Source organism: Callospermophilus lateralis, chromosome 13 (genome assembly GCF_048772815.1).
Source record: "Callospermophilus lateralis isolate mCalLat2 chromosome 13, mCalLat2.hap1, whole genome shotgun sequence".
Lineage (NCBI taxonomy): Eukaryota > Metazoa > Chordata > Mammalia > Rodentia > Sciuridae > Callospermophilus > Callospermophilus lateralis.
The window spans coordinates 107,247,432-107,268,054 of NC_135317.1; the positions used below are offsets into that span (position 1 = coordinate 107,247,432).

At 49.9% G+C, this 20,623-nt stretch overlaps 1 protein-coding gene and 2 non-coding genes across 3 annotated transcripts in view; 1 reads left to right on the plus strand and 2 right to left on the minus strand.

Moving 5' to 3' along the window:
- The window catches only part of Mpzl1 (myelin protein zero like 1), a 45,925-nt gene extending 35,359 nt beyond the window's left edge, over nt 1-10,566 (minus strand). The window contains exon 1 of the mRNA XM_076831592.2: nt 10,377-10,566. Coding sequence (XP_076687707.1) covers nt 10,377-10,467 — 91 coding nt within the window. The 5' untranslated portion in view covers nt 10,468-10,566. The remainder of the gene's footprint in view (nt 1-10,376) is intronic.
- Nucleotides 10,567-14,562: 3,996 nt separating this feature from the next.
- On the plus strand, nt 14,563-14,634 carry Trnap-agg (transfer RNA proline (anticodon AGG)). The gene has a single exon. It is a non-coding gene; the product is annotated as a tRNA-Pro (tRNA).
- A 519-nt stretch (nt 14,635-15,153) lies between these two features.
- Nucleotides 15,154-15,225, minus strand: Trnap-cgg (transfer RNA proline (anticodon CGG)). Its single transcript has one exon. It is a non-coding gene; the product is annotated as a tRNA-Pro (tRNA).
- Between the last annotated feature and the right edge of the window lie 5,398 nt (nt 15,226-20,623).

The window sequence follows — 20,623 nt, forward strand, 5'->3', positions numbered from 1 at the left end:
GAGAGGTCACACCAAGTGACTACACAGAAGGACCGACAGGGTTGGGCAACTTGAAGTCCACAGGTGAGTGACTCTGATAGCTTCAATGGAGTGGCAGGGGCAGCTGGGGGCTGGACTGAACTGAGAGCAGGAAGGAGAGGTGCGTGCCATGCTCCAGTGCAGACACCGCCTGGGGAATTCTGCTGAGGTCTGAAGCCTAGAAATGTAGCTAAGGTGGATGTGGGACCAAAGGAGGGCTTCTTAACACTGGAAGCTCCAGTGCAAGACCTGCCACAGCCAGGGCAACCAAAGGACAGGCCATGGGGAGCCCTGAGCAGAGGGCGACAGGCCTCCCGCAACCAGAGAGCATAGCAAGGGGACAGGAGTGCCTGGCAGTGATCGGAACACAGAACACGCACGAGAGACCAGGCAGGAGGCAACCAGCCAGGAGTGACTAATGCAAACAAGAAAGTAGGGAAGGATTGGAAGTCACAAGAGCTCCAGGAACCGCTGCAGTGAGACTGAGAGGAAGTGGCACTTAAGAGTGGGACGAGATTTTGAGGTTAGTGCACTTTCTGGTAATTGACGCAGATCAGAGAAGATAAGCGGGGTCGGAGAGGGCCACAGAAATCAGGCAGGTGCTGGGGTCAGGACTGCCTGTGTGTGACTGTGGTCATGGGGGAGTGACAAATGAGGGGTAAAGCCAGACTAAGTGAGGTACAGTGCCCTGGCTGTGGTCCCCAGGCCACGCTGCTTGCCAGGCTCCCTGGGCTTCCTGGGGTACCACAGCACAGCCTACGGAGAACGCAAGGTAAACCACCCACCTTACAACCTTAGGCAGCTTAAACGATTACAAATTCAAAAACTTCTCCACTTAAAAACTTTTTCCTTTTTTTTTTTTTTTTTTTTTTGGTACCAGGGATTGAACTCAGGGGCACTCAGCCACGGAGCCACATCCTCAGCCCTATTATTTCTGTATTTTATTTAGAGACAGGGTCTCACTGAGTTGCTTAGCACCTTGCTAAATTGCTGAGGCTGGCTTTGAACTTACCATCTCTTGCCTCTGCCTCCCGAGCCACTGGGATTACAGGCGTGTGCCACCGTGCCTGACTTGTTTTGTTTTTTTTGCCACTTAAAAATTTGTATGGAACACTAGGAGTACCACCAATAAATACACTCAATAAGTATCTACAGAATTCCTACTATGTCCCAGACACTTTCCTAGGGATCACTGGAGGTTCATATTCTAGTGGGAAAGCCACAGAATAAATATAAGAAAAATTAATATATTCCCAGCTATAAATAGCAGAAAGCAATGGAAGTGAGCAAATAATGAGAATCGTGGCCCTTTCACTTTCTGCTATTGTACAGTAGAGGACATGCCCATGGGCCGTGCTCACACTCACCTTTGTGCACTCTGACTTCCAAGGCCAAGAACACTTGAGTCTACACCGGAGGGGGAGGAAAACCAGGAGAGAGTGCACTACTGTACACAAAACCAAGGAGACATGAAAGAGCCTGCCGTGCAGAGAAGGGGCAAAAGGCAGTGTGTGCGAGGGAGGGCGGCAGACACAGGGAGGAGGTGAGCCAAGCTGAGGGTCCCAGTCTATCCTGGAGGAATGGGGACCAATGTGGAGCTCAGAGGAGCAGCCCAATTAAGGCTGCCCACAACAGAGGTGGAAGGGCAGATTCGAAGGGCACACAATCAGCTTTGGGGAGACCATTTGGGGGGGTCCTGCAGTAATCTGAACTTAAAATGATTGACAGTGGTGGTAGTCCAATGGAAAGGAAGGGTGGGCTGAGAAGTAGAGGCATGTTTGGTGGGGAAGCAGGGTGAAGGAAAGGATCCTAGGATGAACCCACACAGTCTGGGGCTCAGGTGAGCGGAGGGGAGGAGGGGAGGCAGACAGACAGCAGGATAGGAGAAGGGTACCCAGGAGGGGACCAGAGGACAGCCGGGGATGGGGGAGATGTGCAGCTGAGTTTGAACACAGAGCTCTAGCTGCTCCTGGACACTCGAGCAGATTTGTGACCGTGGAGTGGTGTCAGCTGGCTGAGAACCTGCACCAAGGGTACATGAAGGAGTCACCATTTATTCAACAAACAGTAACTGGACGTCTGTCTCTGCCAGATGTGCCTCTAAGACAAACCTGGATGGGATCAGCAAAGATGCACACACAGCGAGCCCAGCCAGAGACTGGACAGGACCGGCTCAAGGAAAGCCAATGCTGGGGCACAGGCGGGGAGCACTTGGCAAGGCAAGGGAAGGGAATAGGATCCTGGGTCAATGAGGCCAAGGAAAACAATCCAGAAACCGTGGCCTGGAGCAGGTGAGTTGGCACCACCAGGCTGCCTCTGGCAGAGTGAGAAGCAGGTGAGGGGGCCGGAGTCAGGCAACACTTAGTGGGGCTGTTCCCGAGGCCTGTGTGTTGACAGCCTGGTCCCCGCCCTTGGTGCCACGGGAGGTGGTGGGACTGTCAAGCAGCAGGGCCTAGTTAGTGGGAGGAGATGGGGACTCAGCCCCAGCCTGCTCCCTCCCCTGGCTTCCTGGCCATCTTGAGGTGAGGGCCTCACTCCTCCTTGTGTCCCACCATGAGTCACGGTGCTGCCGCAGGCCCAGAACAGCAGAGCCAAGCACCCCGGACTGCAACCTCTGAAACCCTGAGCCCAAACAAACCTCTTCCCCCATTAAGCTGATCATGCCGGGCATCTTGCCCCAGTGACTGACAGAAGGCTGTTAATAACACAAGAGGTAAACAGGAGGTGCTCAAATAGACAGCAGAAATCACCAGAAACCGACAATGGACAGCTCCACGAATGGCCTGACTTCCATCACATAAAATTATGGTGGTTAATTTTATGTGCCAACGTGGCCAGGTCACAGTGCCCGGACAGCTGGCTACACATCATTCTCGATGTTTCTGCAGAGGTGAGGGTTTGTTTGTTTTTCAGTTGTTGATAGACCTTTATTTATTTATTTATATGTGGTGCTGAGAATCGAACCCAGTGCCTCACACGTGCCACGAAAGTGTGCTACCGCTGAGCCCCAGCCCCAGCCCCAGCCCCAGAGGTGAGTTCTGAATGAGATTTACATTGAAATTGGTGAACTTCAAGTAAAGCAGATCACTCTCCCTACTGTGGGTGGTAGTAGGCCTCACACATCACTTAATCTAACAGTGTGACCTCCCCGAGGACTTTTGCTGCAGGACTGTCTTTGGCCTCTACTGCAGCTGGTCCCTGGGTCTTCAGGTGGCCAGCCTACCTCACAGATTTCAGACTTACCAAGTCATATGAACCAATTCCTCAAAAGCTCTCCCTCATCTTACTGGGGATTAATGTCTTGTGCATGTAAACAAGCACTGACACTGCCCTACACCCCCAGACCCCCTGGAACATGTGTGAGGAACTGGTTGACCACTCCCACTGTCCCTGGACAGTGGCGTGGGGGAGGGGGGAAGCTCAGAGATTCCAATTTCCCAGCTCTAGCTCTGACTGGAAATCTCTATCCTGTGTGTCGTCCTTAGTGTTGGGAGAAAAAAAAAAATCACACTATTAATTATGATAAAACTATCTTTTAAATGATTCCAATTACATATAACAAATCCCCAGATTCCTATGTGGAATATCAGACTCCTAGTATTGCAAGTTCAAAGCTGTTCTGCTGGTTGCAGCAGGGCACTGACACTTTAAGCTGTGCATTTCACACTGCCGCAGAATTTTACCAGACACAAGGCACAGGATAGAGAATGCAGATGGAGGGCTGGGGATGTCGCCTGGCATGCACGGGGCACTGGGTTCGATCCTCAGCACCACATAAAAATAAAATAAAGATGTTGTGTCCACCTAAAAACTAAAAAAATAAATATTTAAAAATTCTCTCTCTTAAAAAAAAAAAAAAAACAAACAAACAGAGAGAGAATGCAGATGGAGCTTCTAACCGGTGAGTTAAACCTAGGACTGGGTACAATGTATCACCATTGCTAAAAAAAAAAAAAAACCTCTCAAACTACAAGCCTGACAATAGATCAGAATATTGATCTATTGTCACAAACTAACAGTTTTGGAAGTGCTTCTGAGTTTGGCTGAAAAAAAAAGAACACATTACAAAGGAGAATTTATTAATGAAGTCATCTTGGATAAAGGTCTAACAGGGCCAAGGGAAATTTTTAAGTGAATAAAAAACCACAGCAGTCACATATATCTAAAAAGACAATTAAAAAAAAAAAAAAAAAGGTTTAGAGGCAAAAACATAAAAGTCCCAGGAGGAAATTACAGTCCCTCAATTTAGGCACTGTGGTCTCACAACCAGTTGACCTCTGCTGCTTATATACTCAAAATTCCAAGGACTTTTTTCTAGACTCAGGGGCATTGTTCATGTCAAGCAGTTGGCAAAGTAATCTCTCATTAGCCTTAAGGATCAAGAGTCAGAGCCATACGATGCTTGAGCACACAGGGAGATGCTTCCCATTTTCCCAAGAACCAACTTCCCAAGGAGGTGTGGGAGGTGAAGAATAAACTAATCTATAAAGAATTCCTACCAGAGCAAGGCATTTTATTCTCACTTTTAAAATGACATCAAGGGTCTTAGCAAGACTAAAATATTTCCAAGACTGAAACATAGGTGAAATGCATGTCCTACATAGAGAATTCAAATTCATAGGTAACAGACACAACTTAATAAAAACTCTTGGGCTCCAGTTCAAAGGCTCTAACCACCCAGATGTGTCTGGTGGCTGAACTAAACTAGCCTCAGCGAGGATGGAAAGATCAGAAACACAGGGTATGGTGTGGCTGGCCTATAATTCCAGTGGCTCAGGAGGCTGAGGCAGGAGGATTGCCAGTTCAAGGTCAGCCTCAGCAACTAAGCAAGACCCTGTCTCAAAATTAAAAAAAAAAAATAATAATAATAATTAAAAAAAGGGCTGGGGATATGCCTCAGTGGTTAAGTGCCCCTGGGTTCAATCTCTGATACAAAAACAAAGAAACCATTTTAAGCCACATAAGTGCTCTCCATTTTTTAAAAGTACTACAAATTTTCATAGTAGATGGATCATTTCCTTAAAAGTAATGTACTGTCCTTTAATATTCTTGACTTAGAGTCTTTATTTACTTGAGTACAGGTATCCTATTTGACACCACCACTAGAACATAGGCTCCCCTGTATTCTGTGCCCAGTAGCTATTTATTTAGTTGAATAAGTAAATAAAGAGGTTGTGAAAATAAATTTACATTTTATGGGGCTGGGATTGTGGCTCAGCAGTAGAGTGATCACCTAGCACAGCACTTGCCCAGCACAGCACTTGCCTAGCACTCACCTAGCATGGGCGAGACCCGGTTTGATCCTCAACACCACATAAAAAAATAAAGGCATTGTGTTGTGTCCATCTACACCTAAAAAAGTAAATTTTTTTTTTAAATTTACATTTTATTAACTTCTACATGTAGCTGTCTTTCATTTAGTATTTGTCTTTAGTTCCTCTTTTCTGGCAGCATTTGAGCTTAGTGAATATCCAGGAGTTGAAGTAAAATATAAGTAGTAAAAAAAAAAAAAAGTATATATAAACAATATATATATATATATATATATATATACACATATACATATACATATATATATATATATATACATATACACACACACACACACATACATATATATCTCACAAATATATATGCACATATAAAGTGTGATATATGAATGTGTACATATATATGTATGTATATATGGGTGGGTGTATATATATATAGAGAGAGAGAGAGAGAAAGAGAGAGAGAGAGACTGTGTGTGTGAGAGTGTGTATGTGTATGTTTATACACTCTTTGACAAGTGTTTCTTTTGGGCAGTACTGGAGAGTCAGCCCAGTATCTCTTGCATGATAGGTAAGTGCCCTACCATTGAAGTGCACTACCTCAGCCCCTTCAAGTCTTTATTTTACTATCACAATCAGTAAATAAGTAAAAGGCTAAGGAAATGGTTACAAGATTTGGAGCCTTTCAACTGCAGAGGTACAGTCTAAGTCTAAATTTGGTCAAGAAGCATTAAAAAACAAAAATATAAAACAAGTACAACAACAACAAAAACCATTATTTTAATATATATTAATTTCAAAATCATGGCAGTTAGTCTATGAATGTCAACTTATTCTTAAATCTCTGAAGAAATATAAAATGGTAATTAAGAGTGAAAATAAATTATGCCTGTAATCCCAGTGACTCAGGTGGCTAGGCCGGAAGATGGCAGTTTCAACACCAGCCTGGGCAACTTCATGAGACCCTATTTCAAAATTTAAAAGGCTGGAGATGTGGCTCAGTGGCAGAGCATTCCTGGGTCCAATCCCTGGTACAAAAAGAAAAAAGACTCTGCATGAAATCACACTTGGAAAAAACTCTTCCAACAAACATTTGCTAAGGACTTACTATGTGCCAAACCAATTCTAACCACATTGCAAACAACTGACAATCTGTCAGGCCATGTCTATGCCTCACAGACATTTTACAGTTATTACCATTTATTATACCCACTATGATAAGGATATTGTCTATAAATAAAAAAATATCAAATTTTGATGGAGAAAAAAAGGAGAAAAATCAAATAGAAGTTAATAGTTAAAAATCATAATAAAACAGTAAACTAAAAGGGCTAGCAAATAGTACTCTCCTGGGATAGGTGGTCCTGAGGTGATACCTGGTGACCTCCATGTGAAAAGGAGCTAGCTCTGGGTAGTTGGGGAAAGCCAAAGAGCCCTAAGATGGCAAAACAGCTTGAGTACAGTGAACCAAGGGCAAATGGCACAAGCTGAAGTCACAAAGTGGCAGAAACTAGATCTCACAGATCTCTGAGGGCCATGTAGGAAAGTCTGAATTTCATCCACGTGCAGTGGGGAGCCATTCAGAATATTAAATAAGCAGGCAATAATCTGATTTGCATTTTAATAAAATTCATTTTTGTAACTGGATAAAAGTGGATTGAGGAGGAACTGGGGAGGCCAGCTAGGTTATCCCGGTGCAACGGGTAAGAAACAGTGCCTTTGCCTGGAGTGCCAGGAGTGGGGGGTGGGAGTAACTCCAGATGCCCTTTGGAGATGGGAGAACTGACTGGATGTGGGGAAAGGAAAGGCAGAAAGAGTCAAGGTGGAGTCAAGGTGGAGCCTGGGTTTCTGGGTTTGAGCAACTGGATGGAGAGCAGAGCTATTTACTGAAATGGGTGGTGCAAAAACAGGCAGATTCTTCACCTACTGTGTGCTCATTCCTACCTGGTGATTACCCAAATGCCAAATCCAGTGAGTCCATATCACATCCACTCTCCTCCTCTGGCCAGGCCTTACCCTCAATGCTGCATTCTCTCCTGGTGTCTACACCAGCACCTTCAGTGCTCCTCTTCCTCAGAGCCTCTTTCCCAGGTTCTCCTGAGCCCTGGACTACCCTTGGGCCTCCCTATCTCCTTCAATGCATTCTCCCTGGATGACCTTGTCCAATCAACCCAAGTTTTAACTGCTGGTCACACAAACCTCGCAAATCTGTAGTTCCAGCCTGAGCTTTCTCCTCACTTCCGGAACCATCTACCCTACTGTCTCCCACATCTACACTTGGACAATTCACCAGCATCTCAGACTGAACATACCAATGTACCCCCAGGGCTGCCTTCTCCCAACATTCCTATTTTTCCACTTCATATCCTTCATTTGTGAGAAGTACCCCTTCCTAAAACAGATCCAGCCTCCGAGCCCAAAACCTATGGTTTTGTTATCCACCTCCCAATTCAAGTCCACACCAAATCAATTTCCTGTCAAATTCACTTCCTCACTAGCTCATCCGTGTGTCCTCTCCTCATATCCCCTGCCTTTCATCAGGTCTCCATCCTCCTCCCCTGGGTTATTAGGCCAGCCCTCTGGTTTCTCTGCCTCACACCACCCTAACCATCCTTCATGGATTTAGGAGTGGCAGGTGAGGTTCCTGGTGAGCTGGGCCTCTGGCTGGGTCTCCCACCTCAGCCTCCCAAGCACACTGAACTACCCACAGGTTAACTCACTATTCCAGGTGCAGTTTAAAGAACTCTTCCTCCAGTCTGAACTTCAGTCTGAATGATGGCCCTCCTTCAAGTTCCCACTGCACACCTGTTTCAAAAGACGTCTTGCAGTACCTATACAGTACTTCTCCCACAGAACTGTGCGTTACTACAACCAGAGGGTCCTTCCTTGAATAGTTAGGTCCTTAACAATGAAAAGCTGCTTAATAAAATGTTTGCTGAGGAACTCTATAGATCAAACTTAAGAAACATCTTCTGGCCAGTCTCAGGGATGCATGCCTGTCCCCCCAGCTACTGGACAGGCTGAGGCAAAAGGATCACTTGAGCCCAGGGTTCAAGGCCAGCCAGGGCAACCTAGTGAGAATCTAGCTCTGAAGGAGAAAAAAGAATATTAGCCTTCCAGTAAGAGAGGAACTGTTATGTGCAACATCCACAACCAAAATAAATAAAATAAAATAAGGGCTGGGGATGTGGCTCAGGCGGTAGCGTGCTCGCCTGGCATGTGTGCGGCCTGGGATCGATCCTCAGCACCACATACAAACAAAGATGTTGTGTCTGCCGAAAACTAAAAAATAAATATTAAAAATTCTCTCTCTCTCCCCCCCTCTTAAAAAAAAATAAAATAAATGATTTGGCAAGAAGAAACATTCAACATTTTCTAAAATTAACCAGCAACAGTAGCTGCTTTCCACATACTGGCATTCATCTCTCATAACTTAAAGAGGTATGTCCAATGTATAGATGGCTATTATTTTGGTGATCTTTTCAATACTCTGTTTTCCAATTGTGCCTTAAAAAAACAAACAAACAACAACAACAAAAAAAAAACCCCTCTTAATTGGCTTTATATCTTACTCTAGAATTGGGCAACACTTCATTCCAGGTGTTCTCCAGTTCTGCTATTTTTGTTACCCTGCATTTAACAGAGATTGCAGTAAGTGCTTCCATGTTGTCTGACTTCTCATGCAAAATGATTCTGTCTGAAACACACAGATTTCTGATAGGCCTCAGTCTTAAGCTACCTTCTACTAGTCTACTTGATTAACCATCACCATCACATACATCTCTCACACACCAAACTTTAATCTTTCCTTTTTCATCAGAAGAGATAACACAGAAGACTCACGTCTTCTATACACAACAGGCTCTTCACCTGTCAATCCCTGCTGGGTAGAGGCTTTCACATTTACAGCCCCTGGAGACAGTGGTTAAAAGGAACATTTGGCAATCCAGAAGAATTCCATCTATTTTCCCAGGTTCCAAAGATTCCACTAAGGACTCTTTCATGAGACACATCACTGATAAGCTCTGATATTCAGATTTTGTGATGCAAGTGTTTCTTTGCAAAAGAAACACTTTTCATTTTCAAAAGAAATGAAAAGATCTATGGTTTCTTAGCAGTTGGCCGTCTTCATAAACATTATTTCACCAAATTATGAGACAGCAACAAGTACTTTGCTTTGAAGAACAACACAGGAAAAGTCCTGTGGCAGACACTACTTAAGATATCCATAAAACAACTCATCCAGTTCACTTAAATTGAGACTGAGGCTAACCCTAAACCTGAGTCAGGATATTTAGTGAGACAAAAAAAGTTTTTTGTTTTGTTTTGTTTTGGTACTGGGGATTGAACTTAGGGGAACTCGCCCACTGAGCCACATCCCTAGCCCTGTTTTGTATTTTATTTAGAGACAGGGTTTCACTGAGTTGCTTAGACCTCGCCATTAAAAAGAGCTTTAAAAAAAAAAAAAAAGTACGCATTTTTAAATGCTCAAATTATGGTGACTATCTCTGGAATTATTGTGGATTTGGCCAAATTGTTTTAAGCCAGGTCATCTCACTGGTATTTAGGGCCCTTTGCATTCAAGTCCACAAGTAATGTAAATTTCTTCTTCTGCTTTGCAGATGAGACAATGCGCACCGAGGGCTCACTGAGGCTTAAGAGTGGATCTGAGTGCCCTGGAAATAGACCTTACGAGGTAAAACAAAACACTGGCTCAAAACAAGGAAGCGAACCAACAAAAGGCCCCACAGATGGAAAACCTGCCACCTTCCGCCACCTCCCTAGGTGGAGCCGGCCAGGAGCCGGGTTCCCGAGCGCGCTCCCGGGAGGGCCTAGTATGGAGAGTCGGGACTTAGGTGGAGGCCCTGTGGCGCGGGCTCCAGGACCCTCGGCCCCGAAGGATGCAAGGTGGGCAGCGACCCTCCCGCGCCCCCGGGCCCTGCGGATAGGGGCTCCGCGCCGCCCCGCAGCCCCTCCGGCCGCGCCCCCTCCCGCCTCGGCACCTGGAGCGCGCGCAGGGCCCGCGACCCCCGTAACCCCCGTGACCCGCGCGTGCCGGCCCGCACCCCGGTCCCCCGCACCACTCACACAGCACGAGCGCCGCGGCCAGCACCGGCCACGGCCAGAGCCTGTGGCCTGCGGCTGCCTTCCCTGCCCCGGCTCCGGCGGGCGCTGCCATGGTCCTGCCGCTGCAGCCGTCGCCGCGCGCTGGACCCACTCCCACTGCGGCTGGCTCGCAGCCACCGCACGGTGCCTCCACGCCGCCGCTCCCGCCGCGGCCCCGGCGGCTGCCTGCCTCCCCGCGCAGGCCCCGCCCCGCCGCCCGCTCACTGGCCCGCCGGCGCCCCTCGCGGCTCGCGATTGGGCAACCCGCCCGCCCGTCATCCCCTCCCGCCGGGAGGCCCCGCCCCCGTCCCACCCAGGCGCCTCGGCCCGGAGCCAGGCCCGGGTCCAGCGCCGCCGCCGAGCGCTCGCCTGCCTGCGTGGCCGGCCCAGCGCCCCATTGTCCCCGGCGCCGTGGAGCTTCGCCCGGGCCGACCGCGCCGTTTCAGCCCTGCTCGGCTTTTCCCGGCCTCGCTCGGGAGAAGGAAGGAGTTCATCTAGCTAAAAAAAAAGGGAAAGAGAGAAAGGATGAGCTGAGAGCGCGGTGGGGAGAGACTCCAGGTCCAGGCCTGGACCGGGGGCTCCTGGTCTGCCCTCCCCAGCCCTGTCCCCAGTCTGTCCTTTGCCTGGACTGGATAATTTATGTGCTGCACTTGAGAGATCTGCCAGCTTGGAAAGAAGTCCCCATCTTGTCCCACCTCCCCGGAGCCTGTCCTCCGGCCCTTTGGTGGCCCGGCAGGGTGGGAACTGGGACTCTCCCGGATCACGCGGGCCGTGCCTGGTGTTTGCTGTACTTGTGCACGTCTACACGAAGTGACACCGAGCTGCCCCCCACACGCTGGGGTGTGCAGGGCTTATTTAAAAAGGGGTAACGTGGGCTTCTCCGGGAGGGAGCAGGGTAGCTATCCCGGTCTCCCAGGAAGTGAGGTGCCACAGGCTTCCTTTGTTCCCCTGGTCTCCCCTGTCTCTCTCCTTCCTGCTAGTGACTGGGCCAGGAGATGCTCGGAGGGAGGGCCCCAGGGTGAGAAGAGGGGCTGAGGGGCCTGGTGGAGTGATCTGGGCCGGAAGGCGGGTAATTAACAACTTCCTGTAGGAGGGGACATCCCTGGGACAGGTCACTTTAGCCGCTGCTGGGAGCCAGGCAGGTTCTCTTGATAAGGCGGGAGGGAGGGCTCAGAAGGAATTCACATTTCAGTCCTCCCCATTCTCTGATCCCCACCCTTGCCCATCTGCCGGTCGGATTCTGGCTCCAGAAGGGGCTCTGTCTGAACCGCCCTTGAAGGTGGAGAATGGAGGAGAAAAGGCGAGACCCTCCGGGAGGCCTGGAGGACAGGGTGAGGGAGGCTGGGAAAGAGCAGGGGAGGAGCGGTGAGAGACCCCAAGTGCAACCTCTCACTTGGGAGTTTTGTCTAGAGTCAAGTCTCTGCTGGTTTTCCTACTCCAGCAAACTCATAATTACTCATCATTAATGAGAGAAAGCTGAGACCTCAACCCAACCATTCTGTCCTGTCTCTCTCAGCAAGGTCCTTCTGAAGTGTGTCTGGAATGAACCAGAAAGAATACAAATGCATGAATTCAACAGAAGATGTGGAACACCTGGTCATCGCTCTGACCAGTGTGCAGTCTACCAGTGCACTCAGTTTCCTTGAAATGCTCAAAGAGAAGGAGAAATAAAGGGTGAAAGCAAGGCCAAAGGCCCTCCAAGGACCCACATGGTCCCCCAGGACCCAGTGGTGTGGGAGCTGTGCTGCGGGCTGGGGTGTACTCTAACATACCCAGGCCTCCCTCTGCTTGGGAAGCTGGCCCAAAAGGAGTCTGGGGAAGACTCACAGCAGTGTCACATTTGAGGTGACATTTAATGAGAGTATTAGACATGGAAAATGACAACCCCCAAAAGTAGGGGGCCCTGGGATAAGGGAGTGAGAGGGAAAGCCAAACGTTGAGAGCACTGATCCTTTCCCAATGATGAAACAAACCCTGAGGAAGAGGTGTCCATCCAACCTAGAAAGGCAGTCTCTGGGAAGAGGCTGAAGCATTGACCCTTCTAAAAATAGATCCTTTCCAGATAACCATCACTGACCCCAGGCCCTCCTTCAGGTCCAGTACAATAAATTCCAGAAACTGACTACTGACCCTAGACTCCCTCCCATTTCAAACAAACCCTAAATTCCTAAGCACTAAAACTGACTCCTTCACTGACTGATAGAGCAAACTCCAAATTCCTGGGTGCCCAGAGAAAATTGATATGCTCACTAGACCACCTCTCAGAATAACCTGTATAAGCCCAGGCCCCTTCTTTGTTTGGGGGCTCATTTTCCACCCGGAAAGTGGGTCCCCCCACAGCTCACTTCATTCCTGCATCCCCTGCTTCTGTGTGAAGCTTCCTTTCTGAATGAGGCGCTGAGCAGATTCGTGAAGTTTGCGTTCCTCCTGGTCTTTCTGTGCTAATAGATAGAGGTTCACCAGGGAAACGGGGAAAGCAAACTCAGAGAACAGGGCGAGAGACGGAGGTTGTTCACTGTTACAGGATGATGAAGTCTGTTACCAGACTTCTTTTCCCTCAGTGCGGCGGCGGCAGAGCATTCCTCAACATGCCCTTTCCTGTGCCACAAGACCTGACTCAGGGAAGAGCACACTCTGTAGTCACCTAGAGACATTACAGCCATTCTGCCCACCCAGGGCTGGACACCTCCCACTGTAAATGGGCAGTGGACATTCTGAGTTTTGTTAGTCAGCTTCCTGCATCTTTGTGGGGGACAAATGGAACACACTAGTATTAGCCTGTGGAGTAAAAGACAAACTCCTTTCAATCACAAGAGAGAAGAACAAAGGGGGAGAAACCTACAAGGATAGTAACTGTTCTAGATTCCCGAGGGGAAGGAGAGCATCGAGCCCTCCTTGCTTGTGATTGCTGGTTACTTTGCCTAAAGAGTTGCAAACTGTGGCTTCCTGTTTCAGGGAGAAGGATAAGCTCCTTTAGGTGTCCAGGGCACATTTTTCCCCCAGTTAGATTTTGGTGAATAAACTGTCCTGGCATCTAGAACTCATTAACATTTTAAAGGATATTTTTATCCTTCTTGCCTTGAGCCCTAAGAATTGAAGCCAGGGCAGTTTCAAATAAAACAAAGAAGGGTGGAGACTGAACTCCAGGCCTGCAATTTTCTGATGTCAAACCTTTGGAAGAAAGTTAACAATTCACTGTCCAGCACAAAATATACCAAATGCTTGTTGAATGAATTAACAATGAATGAATGAATGAATGAATGAATTGTGAAATAATCAAACGAGTCTACTTCTTGGAGAGTCACCTACTTGTTGTTTCCTATCTGGTTAGTGATTTGCTAGATTGAGAATTCAGATACAGTTTGTCAAGTTCCAAAATTTGTATTGATAAGGATTTTGAGACAAATTGCAGTCATTCAGAATTATTCACTGAGTCCCAGCTTTGCTAAAGATGTTCTACCTCAATGCAAAGTATTTAAAAATTGAAAATATAGATAAGAGGCCATTCCTTCTACATTTAATGAAAGATATTGGGACAATAGGCAGCAATTATACAATTGGTTGGCAATTATACAGTAGAATTCAGTGATGGCGCCAGGTATCCCGCCCTCTGATAAATCAAAACAGACAAGATTCAACCCAATCATATGCCACATAAATTGTTTTTGATATGCTGAAAGATATTTTTGTGGCAAGGTCAGAGTCTGAGACACAAGCAGATAGGTTCTCCTGCTGAAGAGAACAGTCCCAGTAAAAACACAGGGACGGCAGGGTGGGACTTAGAACTCTGGCATTAAAAAGTATCCGCAAGAAACCAACCATCTTACCATAAAGGGACAGAGAACGAGTGCAATCTGCGAAACTCAGTAAAGGGGAGAGTCTGCAATTTGCCACCGGGACATTGCTACCTGCTCCGTGCAATTTATTAGTCATGGATATAAATAGAATTGTGGTTTTGAAATAAGAGGTCAGTATTACGCTGGTGATGACATCGTTGCTTTCTTCTGTGTCGCTTATTTTCAAAGAGTAAAAGGAAAATAAAAAACCGGAGGGCTATTTAAAACAAGAAACAAAAACCAGAGAATATAAACGCGAATAACCACTTGGGGGCGCATTAACTAAACTGCTCCACCTTCCTTTATGATGACTGAAAACACGGAACCGCGGCGGCTCGTTGGTCTAGGGGTATGATTCTCGCTTAGGGTGCGAGAGGTCCCGGGTTCAAATCCCGGACGAGCCCTCTTTTGCACGCCGCAGTTTAATTGACTTTTGGGGACACAGGTAAATCAACGCGGTGACTACGTGTCTGAGCGAAACTCTAGAGGGACGCCCTGGAACTTACAGCACGCTTCACTCTCAAATACTGCGCGAAGACCTAGGAAGTGTGTGAGGGACACAAACCTGGCCCCGGCCCGCCAGTGCAGCGGGTGCGCGGCGCCCCCAAGGGGTCCTTGGCCCGCGGGGTTCGTGCTCCCTGCGGAGCCGCCCCTGGCTCGCGGGCTCCGGAGCTGCCGCGGCCCCGTGGCCTTCCAGCCCGCAGGAGGGCCGCGGGCAGCTGAGACGAGCGAGGCGCCGGGGCTCTAGGGCCCTGCGCTCGGCCGCAGGGTTCGGGCTACCGTAGGAACTGAGCTCGCTTGATCTGACTTCGAAGACCGGGGGACGGACACCGGAGCTCGTGGGACCGGAACAGCCACCGGAATGGGCTGTGCGAGGAAAATAAAATCCTCCTCCAATTCAGGTGTGGCTCGAGAAAAAGCCTGGGCTCGTCCGGGATTTGAACCCGGGACCTCTCGCACCCGAAGCGAGAATCATACCCCTAGACCAACGAGCCGCTCTCGGCAACAGCCCTCCCGGCGCCGCCCTTCAGCCTCACCGCCTCGCCGCGCTTCCCGGTCCGCGATACGCGGCTCGCGGAGGTTCTCTGCTCTGGGCCTGGAGCTTTCCCGCCGCGCGGGGTTGCAGCCCGGGGGCCTGCACTGCCCCGGGCACCGCGCGGCACTGGGGAAGAGCCGGGGCTCTCGAGCGGGGCACCGCTCTGCAACCCGAGGAGGAGCCGGGGCTCCCGAGCGGGGCTCTGAGCTGCACCCCGGGAGGAGCCAGGACCTCTGGAGCCGGGCTCTGTGCTGCGCGCTGCACCCCTGGAAGGAGCCGAGCTCCCGAGCGGGGCTCCGCGCTGCACCCCGGGAAGGAGCCGGGACCTCTGGAGCCGGGCTCTGTGCTGCGCGCTGCACCCCTGGAAGGAGCCGAGCTCCCGAGCGGGGCTCCGCGCTGCACCCCGGGAAGAGCCGGGACCTCTGGAGCCGGGCTCTGTGCTGCGCGCTGCACCCCTGGAAGGAGCCGAGCTCCCGAGCGGGGCTCCGCGCTGCACCCCGGGAAGAGCCGGGACCTCTGGAGCCGGGCTCTGTGCTGCGCGCTGCACCCCGGGAGGAGCCGAGCTCCCGAGCGGGGCTCCGCGCTGCACTCCGGGGAGGAGCCGGGACCTCTGGAGCCGGGCTCCGCGCTGCATCCCGGGGAGGAGCCGGGGCTCCCGGGCGGAGCTGTGCAGCTCTGGCGGCGACTCGCCGAGGGGCTCCACTGCCGCTGGAGCCAGGTGACCCGGGCGTGAGCCAGTGCCGCAGGGCGCGTGTCGGGGAGGGTGGGAGAGCGCCGTGCCTGGCTCGGAAGGGAGGGAGACGAAGGAAGCGTCGGGAAGAACGGCACAGCCCGGCCTCCCGAGGGCCACTCGGGCTCCTGCGCGCTCCCGCACTCGGCCAGCTCGGTCAGCCCCGTCGGCTCCGCTGTGATCGCCCCATTTTGCAGGCCAAGAAATCGAGGCCCGGGGCGCTCAGTCGGTCACTTAGGACACAGAGCTAAGAAGCAGCAGCGGCAGCGGTGAGCGCCTGCGCCCCGGGAGGTGCGCGAACGTGGGCAGGGTGGCGGTTAAGGGGACTGCGGCTGGGGAGAGGGACTGGTGGCTTGAAGGCGGGGAGCACAGGGGGCCGGGTCTTTTCTCCCCCCCGCGCACAAAGCTGAGCCTATGGCTGCGTCCTGCTCCCGGCTTCCTGCTCCTGCGCTCCGCGGCCGCGTGGCAGAGGCCCCTCATTTCTGAAGCCCTCTTCCACCGTGGACCACCTTTAATTCAGGGCCTGAGGGCCCAGATGGGGTGTTTGCCCTGTCACTTCTGTGGGGGTGGGGTACTTGGGGTTGAACCCAGGGCCACTTTATCACTGAGCCACATCCCCAGCCCTATTTTATTCTGAGGCAGGGTCTTGTAAGTGGCTTAGGCCTTACTTAGCTGCTGGCTGGCTGGCCTCCGATTTGTCATCCTCCCGCTTCAGCCTCCGGAATCGCTGCCCTCTCACCTTTTGACCGGGAGCTCTCCTCCTCTTCCTTTCCTCCTTCTCCCTCCCTCTCTTGATGCTGAGGGCTCTTGGGGCGCCACTTAAGAGGAGGTCAGAACCAGGGCTCAAGCCCTTGGGCGGTGTGAAAGGAGAAATACAAGTGGAGGCACTGGGAAATAAAGACCACAAGGTGAGGCAGAGACCTGATGGTCCTGGTGCAGGGACTCGTCTGTTTGGAGGGCGGCGCCGTCTAGGCCCTCCTTAGGCTCTGGGCGCTGTAAACTCTGACCGCTCTCCGTTTTGACACCACTTTTCCTCCTCCTGCTGAACTAAGGTGTGAGAGCTGGGTATTGTCCCCACTGATTCAGGGATGCGTGAGTGTGGGAGAGGAGGAGGTGGTGCCTCCGCCCTGCCTGATCCTCCCCTTCCACTCACCATGGTGCACAGAGGGCAAAGCTGAGACCTTTCCCACCTTTGCAGAGCCGAACTCTCCATGTTTTTTGGTGGTGGTGGCTTTCCCATCCCTTCACGGCCATTTGTAATGGCTTCCAACTCTTCCAGCAAGACAATGAGCGCCCTTTTCTTTATTCTTATATTGTATGGTAAAAAAAAAAAAAAAAAACGGTGTCCAGAGTTGCACTGAGATAAATATTGCCCAATTAGCCTATTTGTGTGTAAACTTTCCCCATTTTCTGGATTATTTCCAAAGGGTATACTCTCCAAGTTGGCAGGGTCAGAGGGATGAACATTTTACACCTTGACTGCTTTGTGAGCTTTTGTTTTTGTACTGGCTCTTGATGCAATTCATCACCAAGGAGCTTGACTTGGCTGCTTAGCAAGTAAGGCAAAAACAGGAAGAAGAGGAGCAGAGGCCCTTGCAGGCCAAGTGTAACTCCGCCATTCATTGAGACCCGTGATCCAGTCTTCTAATTCCACTTAAGGGTTTGGGTGGCAAATGAGTTTTCGAGAATGGTGATATTGTAAAAAGAATTATTGAAGATAATGCTGCAGATGAAGTTAGGGAAGAGTCACGGCAGGAGGGTGACAAGGTAGAGGCCAGCCTTTGAAATTTAGCAAGACTCTCAAAAACCAACAGAAAGAATGGATGGGGATAGAGCCCAGTGGTGGACGCCAGTTTAATCCCCAGTACAGGCAGGAGGGGAGGGTGATAAGAATGACTCTGGATGGTGTATTGAAACTCAGAATGTTAAATCTTTTGTTTGGGGGAATTAATGAACTTTATAACTAATGTTTGCTCACCACTGAGTTCTGACCCAACTTAAGTTTTAGTGGCGCTGACTTGGCCTACCTTGGAATGTAAGGGCTGGGGAGCTGGGTGCGATGGTGCACACCTGTAATCCCAGCAGCTCAGGAGGCTAAGGAGGATTGCAAATTCAAAGCCAGCCTCAACAAAAGTGAGGCGCAAAACAACTCAGTGAGACCCTGTCTCTAAATACAAAAAAGGGCCGGGATGTGGCTCAGCGGTTGAGTGCCCCTGAGTTCAATCCCCAGTACTAAGAAAAAAGGAGGGGCTGCTGGGGATATGGTCAGTCGTTAAGCACCCCTGGGTTCATCCACAGTACTAAAAACAAAAACAAGCCATTGATAAGTGTGACAACTACTTCTACAAGTCCACCCACTATATATATATATCATATATATATATATATATGATATTATTTGTTTATTTATTTATTTTGTTTTTCGTGTCTTCATACATGTACTTTGGATAATAATGTTCATCACATTCCACCATTATTTCTAACCCCTGCCCCCTCCGTTCTCCTCCTACCCCTCTGCCCTATTTGGAGTTCGTATATTCCTCCCATGTTCCCCCTCCCTACCCCACTATGAATCAGTCTCCTTATATTAAAGAAAACATTCGGCATTTGGTTTTTTGGGATTGGCTAATTTCACTTAGCATTATTTTCTCTAACTCCATCAATTTACCTGCAAATGCCATGATTTTATTTTCTTTTATTGCTGAGTAATATTCCATTGTGTGTATATGCCACATTTTATTTTATCCATTCATCTACTGAAGGGCATCTAGATTGGTTTCACAGTTTAGCTGTTGTGAATTGTGCTGTTATAAACATTCAGGTGGCTGTGTCCCTGTAGTATGCTTCTTTTAAGTCCTTTGGGTATAGACCAAGGAGAGGGATAACTGGGTCAAATGGTGGTTCCATTCCCAGTTTTCCAAGGAATCTCTACTGCTGGGTTTCTGTTCCCACGACTAAAAGGCTCAGGGGTCACTCCAGTTGAACTGGGCTGACTGGGCTGCACAAAATAACCACACAAGAGACACAAATACCTTTTTCATTGGGGTCGCTGTGAAGGCTCCTCTGACCTTAAGGGTCCACAGGAAGAGAGAGAGTGAGAGCATGCGCTGACCCCTTTTATTGAGGAGAAGCTACTCAAATGAGGCAAGGGGTCAGATTTCAGGGGGCTGAGTCTATCTTCATGATGTCCACTGTCAGCAGGTTGACTGACACCTGGGTAGGCCACACCCAAGGGCACAGTAAGAGAAGGGGACGCACACAAGGCACTTCCATGGAAGATTCTATCCTAAACAGGGCAAGGGGTGATATTACAAAGGAACAGGTGAGTGTAGCTCCACCCACGGGGCTGTAGGAAGACGCACCAGTGCACACCGACCCTTGAACTCCAAGAAGGGTGGAGAAAGCTCTGCCACTTTTCTGTGACTGAGCACCTCAGCACCCAGCCGGGAGTGTGACTCAGTCACGTGCAAGGTTGGTCTCCCACACTCTATGCTTTCCATATTGGCTGCACCAATTTGCAGTCCCACCAGCAGTGAATGAGTGAGCCTTTCTCCCCACATTCTTGCCAACACTCACTGTTGCCTGTATTCTTGAGCATTGCCATTCTGACAGGGGTGAGATGAAATCTTAGTTTTGATTTGCATTTCTCTAACCGCTAGAGATGATGAGCATTTTTTCATGTTTGTCGATTGGTTGTCTATCCTCTTCTGAGAAGTGTCTGTTCAGGAGACTCGTACAGCACAAGAATTAAAATCAAGAATCAGTAAATGGGATGACTCAAGCTAAAAAGTTTCTTCTCAGCAAAAGAAGCACTCTGTGAGGTGAACAGAGCCTGCATCCTGGAGCAAATCTTTACCCCTCACATCAGCGAGAGCACTAATCTCTAGGGTACATAAAGAACTCGAAAAGCTAAACACCAAAAAAACAAATAACCCAAGATCATAAATGGGCCAAGGACCTGAACGGTCCACCGCTTTCAAGTAATTTTCCTACATTTCTGGGTAAAACCACACAGTGCAGGGCCTCGGTGGTTACTGACCAGGGCACCAGCTGGGATACAGGGGGCCGCCACTTTTGCCATCATCCTGTTTCCCTCTCCTTGTTTGGGCCTGAGCCAGGGCCCTCCAGCTCCTTTGGACACACCCGCTGTCCCATCCCCCTGTCCCGCTGTCCTGCTGTCCCGCTGTCCTGCTGTCCCGCTGTCCCGGAGCAGGAGGGCCTGAGGAGCCTTCTCTTGCTCAGAGGGGCGTGGTTTGGCTCGCAGGCTCCCTCTGGCTGCAAGGTCTGTCATTCCTTCATCACGGCCTCTCCCCTGAGGGTCTCAGAGGGCCTCAGCTCCCTGCCCCAGTGGACCACAGTGGGCCTCCCTGGAGTTCCACAGCTCTCCTGGGACTCAGGGCAGAGCTGGAATAATGGCCTTTCTTCAGCCTCCTCCGTGGTCAGGAGACCAGGGCCACCCTGGAGCCAGGGTCATGCGGGAGGTGGGGGGAGTGTAGGGCGTCAGAGAAGTGGTGTCTTGGCCCAGACTTCTGTGCCCTGTGCTCTTCCCTTTTAACCCTTTTTGGGAAGGATCTCAAAAACCAACTCGCACCATGGGGTGAATGACACAGGAGGCGCAAACATGATC